This window comes from Trichechus manatus, unplaced genomic scaffold (assembly GCF_000243295.1).
Source record: "Trichechus manatus latirostris isolate Lorelei unplaced genomic scaffold, TriManLat1.0 scaffold00074, whole genome shotgun sequence".
In the NCBI taxonomy this organism is placed as follows: Eukaryota; Metazoa; Chordata; class Mammalia; order Sirenia; family Trichechidae; genus Trichechus; species Trichechus manatus.
This window is the reverse complement of record NW_004444010.1, coordinates 7,860,048-7,866,382: the sequence shown is the minus strand read 5'-3', so window position 1 is coordinate 7,866,382 and position 6,335 is coordinate 7,860,048. Positions and strand designations below refer to the sequence as shown.

The window sequence follows — 6,335 nt, the reverse complement described above, 5'->3', positions numbered from 1 at the left end:
AAGATACAGTTTTCAGTTGGTACTTTAAATTTTATTCTTATCTTTTCTTTTAGCTGTATCTTCAAGCCAGGATGAAGGGAGACTGGGCAAGACTCTTACGCCCGACACTGCAATTTGGTCTTGTTGCTGTATCCATCTACGTAGGCCTTTCTCGAGTTTCTGATTACAAACACCACTGGAGCGATGTGTTGACTGGACTCATTCAAGGGGCTCTGGTTGCAGTATTAGTTGTAAGTATACAGGGCAGCAGCCTACATCTTGATATTGGTAAACATTTGGAGATATAGGTAGAAAAATCCCCAGTGAGAAAACTATACAAAGGCAGAGAATGTGGTTCAATAATTGGTGGTGGGTAAGAATCCTAATGTCATTAGAAGTCATTTTCGGATATGCAGCAGGTAAAAGCGATTACTCATTGCAAAACTTAGAAAAATCCTACTGTATATTTTTATTGCAAAAGGTTCCAGCTGTAAAAATATTTTAGCCATTATTCACTTTGGTAAGAAGTGGGGAGGGGGGAAGGATTTTTTTATTAAGTGCCTGCAGAATGAAGCTATTTGCCCAAAACATAACAAAGCAACTCTCAATTTTGAAGACTCTCCTTTAATAAAACTTCATTTTAGCTATTAATTTTTTATCCTCTTAATCTGTACTTCCCAATGTATATCCTTTTGTTTATACATTTTTATAAAATGATTATGCAACTTTCTGTATGATTTTGAACTTAAGTACATTATATTAAGTGCTTTGCCTCATTGTAAGTATTGTCTGTTCTATATAGGCTGTATATGTATCAGATTTCTTCAAGGAGAAAGACTCTCCTTTTAAAGAAAGAAAAGAGGAGGACTCGCATACAACTCTGCATGAAACAGCAACAGTGGGGAATCACTACCGGAACAATCACCAACCTTGAAGGGTGGCACGGAGCCCAGATGAAGCTGGCCTGCTTTCTATAAAGGAGAAGGATCGCACCAGAGGATGCACCTTTCTTCCTGGTGTACAGGCCTTTAAAGGGACTGCTGCTGCTATTCCTCTTGGATGCCCACTTTACCTGTGTGTATATAGTCACATTTAACACAATGGTTATCTAATAGCTCTGAGTTCCTTAAAAAAATACCAAGCCTTTCACTAAAACAGTGCCCCACTTATACATTTTTTTATTAGAAAATGTAATGCTTATGTACAAATCTGTATGTAACATGCCTTGTAAGAATGATGCTTGACTTAAATATAATACAGATTAAAATGTTTGAGGACAAAATATCTTGAGATGGGAGAACCAAATCAATACTTGTAAGCATTTGTAGTCAACTGTAACCAGACAGGTGGTGAACAACTTGAAATTGCCACATTCCTTTAGCTGACTCTATAAGTAGAGGCTTGCAGCAAACACAATATCTCTCTTGATTTTGGTGATTCCTAAGAGAAAAGAAAATACGGTTTAAACTTCAAGATCACAAATACCCCACTCAACTGGGGTTTTAAAAACAGCGCTACAATCCTGATTAAATAATTAAACTGGTGAAAGAAAAAAAAAAATCCTGCTGTGTGAAAGACACCTACACAAGTTCAGAGCTACCTTTCAGAGGTGGAAAGCTCAGAAACCAAACCCGTTATGACCACTGACTCTAAAGCACCCCATCATCTGTGTTTGTGTGTAAAATTATCCAAAGGACTAAGCTGTCAAAAGCAGTTAGTTGATCCAAAAGCATAGATTTTTCAACCTATATCAGAAAGCAATCTATTTTCAGTTACTATGTGAGATTCATTCTGGACTATGCAGGACACGTATAAATTTTGTTTTTAAAATATTCATACCTGGACTTAAACCCTGGAGCACTGGTGGTACAGTGGTTAAGAGATTGGCTGCTAACCAAAAGGTAAGCAGTTGGAGTCCACCATCTGCTCCTTGGAAACCCTATGGGACAGTTCTTTTCTGTCCTGCAGGGTCACTATGAGTCGGAATTGACTTGACGGCAATAGGTTTGGGTTTTTTGGACTTAAACCCTGAGTGATGAAGTAAGCCTGCTTCTATCAACAATTTGGAAACATAAGCCAATTTTCTGCAAACCCTTTCTCCTCAGGACACGAACTTGTTAGCAGTAATCACTAGGATTGATTGCCTGATTACAGCGTGGATGTACTGTTCTTTGATGCTTTACAACTCGATAGTTCTCTTGGCTGAGATTCAGGTGAAAAGAACAAAACTACTTAAAAGCATGCTTAAGTGCCCCTCCCCCAATTACTACCACTTTGGTCTAGCCATCCTTTCTTGATCTGGTCTCCCACCTTAATATTCTATAGTCTGCCTACTGCCTACAATGCAACAGCAACAATTATCCTTGTAAGAGCAAGTCAGAGCACACCAAATCCTCCAGTCATTTCAGAGTAAATAAAAAACGGGGGCTGGGAGCTATATGATCATTTCCTTTCTTCCTCCAGCCGCTACTACTATTCTACTCACTGCTCACTGTGCTCCAGCCACGCTGGCCTCTTGCTGTTGAACAAAAAACCAAGCATATTCCCCACCTCAGAGCCTTAAAATGTCACCTTCTGAGACTCTCTCTCATCCATCCCCAACCCCCTATTCTTTTTACCTGCTTTGTTTTTTTCTTGTAGTACTTACCACCATCTGATATATTTTAATTATTGACTTGTTGACTGTTCTTCTCTTTCACTAGAATGTAAGCTCCATGAAGGCAGGAATTTGTGTCTTTTTGTTCACTGCTGTATCCCCTAGTGCTTAAAACAATGCCTGGCATTGTAAACTACAATAAATATTTGTAAATCAATGTGTGTATATATGATCTCAAAACTTTTTCCCACACAAATGCTCTACAAGTTTACATAAACACTGTTAGATGTCCCTTTATGGTAATCTGACCGAGCATCTGACAGTGTCCTCCTAGGTTATGGTGAAGGGCTTGAGTCTCACAAGATTGACCTGCATCATCAGGAAAAGCTTATGGATTGGATACTAACCTTCTGCAAATTTATTCTCCAGCTCAGTGTTTCCAATGGCTTTTGCTGCTTGACACATCTGACGAAGCAATTCTTCCAGGCGCCTCATACAACGGATTATGCTGCCTGCATAGAAATGGAAACAAATCATTTGTAAAACAGAAATAATCAGGAACAGGAGAATTTTAATTAAGAGGCAAGGCAAGAGAACATGGGATGATTAACAGAACTTTGAGGGACTTCCCATGCAGTAAATCAGCCAGCAAACTTGGCTGCCTGCTAGGCACTTAGCACTATGCTAGGCACTTGGAAAGCTACAAAGGTGAAAGGTTTACTTCCCACTTCTAAGGAAATACAGAGAAAGATTAGATTTATTATTATGTTTTGACACCTGCTATCACAGAGGTAGGTGAACAAAATGCCCTGGCAACAGAGAACAATTGTGGGTGAAGGCTGGCAAAGATGACAAGTAATCTGGATCTATGAGAATGAGGAGGTCTTTGTCAGGCAGTGACAAGGGAAGGCCACTGATTTGAGGCAGAGACGCCTGATAAACTGAAGCTATTTTCAAGGACCGCTGAGGGTAGACTACTGAGGTGTCTGGACAGCATCCTGTGAAGAAGAGAATGTTAAGAGGACCTTTTTACGAAGGGGAGTAATAGGATTAGATCTGTGACTTAAAAGGTATCATCAATCATTCTTCTTGACCTTAAACAGACTCTTAAATCAGTTTTCTTTACACATTGTATACTCAAAGAAGCACAGAAGAGTAGACAAGCTTTTTCCCATGGAACTTGACTCCCTGTTTGAGACAAGTGTTTGTTATTAAAGCTGAAGCTATAAACACAGTTTAACTTCTGTCAGACCTGTGCAGTAAGGCACCTGGGATCCTTTCCTCTAAGTGCTACGTGACTGAGTAAAACTCTTGAGACTAAATTTCTACTGTCTGAAATGAACTTTATTGAGGAATATCAGTTCTCTCTTAAAAGGCATCCAAGAGGAGCAATACGCTCTTTAACTAGGTCTTCGCTGACTCCTTGCAACACTGAAACAATGCATAATCATTTAGAGTTTTCTAATAATGCCCAATGCTGAAGGTTCCTTTTTACCTTTTTATGCCCTCCACATTATGCTTCAGAGTGCCCAAGGAAGGAAAACAGCTGAGAATTTAACTCACAAAGCAGAAGGGAATTTTAGCTTGGACAAAGGCAAAAGTGCAAGCCTTTAATCTAACAGGGTAGCAGAATCCAACAAGAAGTGCCTATGCACATGCAGAGCATCTCTTCCAGGGAGGTGACCCCACAAGGGGTCTGGGTCGATGAGGTTTCTGAACAAGCCTATGGGCCAGAGCAATGAGAACAAAAAGGTGTTACTGTTTCAGGTAGGTTTCTGGGGTAAGATTGTCCAACAGGGAGAGGACCACTACTAGCACACATGCCACCTCAGACATATGGAAATACCCTACTTAAAAGGATGATGTATCTTCTATATATAGGATGTTCATCTAGTGAGATGAGACATCAGGAGTTAGAAGAAAAGACAAGATGGACACCGGCGTTATAGTCCAGATTCTGTCTCTAGGTAAACTAGCTCTGAGATCTAAGCCCTTAATCCACTCTTACTTTCCCTTCTTACCTGTTAAGCTTAATAAATTAAAAAAAGAAAAAAGAAAAAAAAAAGATTATGCTACTTAATCTGCATAAGAGATAAGAGAGGCACAAGTTTTTCGAAAAGGGCAAAGCCCTGAAGTAATTCGGGTTATAATATAGCCCTTTAGCCAAAATATTCAAAGCCCACAGCTTTTTTTGTCCTTCCTCTCGTCCTATCAAAAGGTCCATACAGTTCTTAGAGAAAATCCCCAGCCCTCAATTACAGCCTATTTCCACTATTTTAAATACAATTCTGTCAACATTATTTGGCTCCCAGAAAAGTTTATTTGATGACAATCAACAGTAAAACATGACAGCCAAAATAGAGACAAATTCCTCAAAATTCAACCATCAAACACTAGGGGCAAGAATGACCTTAACCTTTTCCTCCCACATATACTCACATCTTGAAATAACCCTGAGGGCTTTCCTGTATTATATAATTGATGTTTATAATGATACCTAGATATCAAGAATGGGTTAAAATTAGGCTGAATACTTTTGAGACAGAAGAGTAATGTTTGGCATTTTCAGAGCACTTACTTTGTGCCTGGTCTGTAGTCTGTGTTGTATGTGCATTTTCTTGTTTGGTCCTCACAATTCCACGAGACAGTATACTGTTGTTATACTCATTTTACAAAGAGGGAAAAGGAGAAGCTCAGAGAGGTTACATACGTAACTTGGCCAGTGTCGGAGCCAGGAGTAAATAAATGATGGAGTCAGGACTTAAATCCACACAGTAAGATTCTAGAGACCAAGCCCTTAATTACATTATACTGCAATACAATAAAAATGATCTATCTGTATTTTCTAAACTTTCTGTAATAAATGTTTAATATTGTTGTAAACTTGTTATAAGTAAATTCAGCTTATACGTTTAAAATAATTAAGAAAAAAATTTAATTTCTAATAGTAAGATTTAGTCCTTAATCTAAACTTCTGTAGAAATCTTCATTGCCAGGTAATGCCAAAGAATTTACATTAATGAGTTTCAAGAAACAAAAGTAGTAAAAAATGACAAGATCAAGTCAGATAAAAAGGTCTGTTTGCCAAATTTGGCAATTAGGTAGTCACTGGTGACTTTGGAGCCCTGGTGGTGCAGTGGTTAAGAGCTCAGCTGCTAACCCAGTGGTTGACAGCTCAAATCCACCAGCTGCTCCTTGCAAACCCTATGGGGCAGTTCTATTTTGTCCTGTAGGGTCACTATGAGTTGGAATCGACTCACTGGCAATGGGTTTGGGTGACTCTGTTGAGTAATTTCAGTGAAATAGTCAGGGCACCAGATTAGTGTGGATCAAGAAGGAAATGGGAATTAGGGAACTGAAGATCTATTTTTGAATACTCTTTCTGTAAGTCTGGCTGTAAGGCAGCAGGAGGTTAAGGTGATGATGACAACACTAAAAGAAGGACAGCAGCAGCTAATATTTATTGAATGCTATGTGCCAGGCACTGTGCTAATGGCTCTCCAAGCATTATGTTAGCCTCACAAGATGGGGGAGGTAGGAACTATTGTATCCTCCCCATTTTATAGCCAAAGAAACTGAAGCCCATTTACTTGCCCAGGATCACAGATCTAATGAGTGAGTGGGATTTGAATCCAGGATTTGTGCTCTTAGCTACTATGTTATGTTGACAGCTAAGAAGTTGTGGATGAGAAATTTAAGCACATTTATATGCTAAAGAGGCAACAGAAAGGAGATGATTCAAGACTGAAGGGGATGGAGT

At 39.1% G+C, this 6,335-nt stretch overlaps 2 protein-coding genes across 4 annotated transcripts in view; one reads left to right on the top strand and one right to left on the bottom strand.

Moving 5' to 3' along the window:
• Nucleotides 1-943, top strand: part of PLPP1 (phospholipid phosphatase 1) — a 163,034-nt gene extending 162,091 nt beyond the window's left edge. For all 3 annotated transcript variants that reach the window (XM_004380469.2, XM_004380470.2, XM_023734979.1), the window contains exons 5-6: nucleotides 54-230; nucleotides 782-943. In XM_004380469.2, coding sequence (XP_004380526.1) covers nucleotides 54-230; nucleotides 782-913 — 309 coding nt within the window. In that variant the 3' untranslated portion in view covers nucleotides 914-943. The remainder of the gene's footprint in view (nucleotides 1-53; nucleotides 231-781) is intronic.
• A 347-nt stretch (nucleotides 944-1,290) lies between these two features.
• MTREX (Mtr4 exosome RNA helicase) overlaps nucleotides 1,291-6,335 on the bottom strand; it is a 131,328-nt gene continuing 126,283 nt past the window's right edge. Inside the window, exons 24-25 of the mRNA XM_023734962.1 lie at nucleotides 2,983-3,087; nucleotides 1,291-1,419 (exon numbers count right to left, since the gene is read on the bottom strand). Of these exons, the coding sequence (XP_023590730.1) occupies nucleotides 1,367-1,419; nucleotides 2,983-3,087 (158 nt within the window). The 3' untranslated portion in view covers nucleotides 1,291-1,366. The remainder of the gene's footprint in view (nucleotides 1,420-2,982; nucleotides 3,088-6,335) is intronic.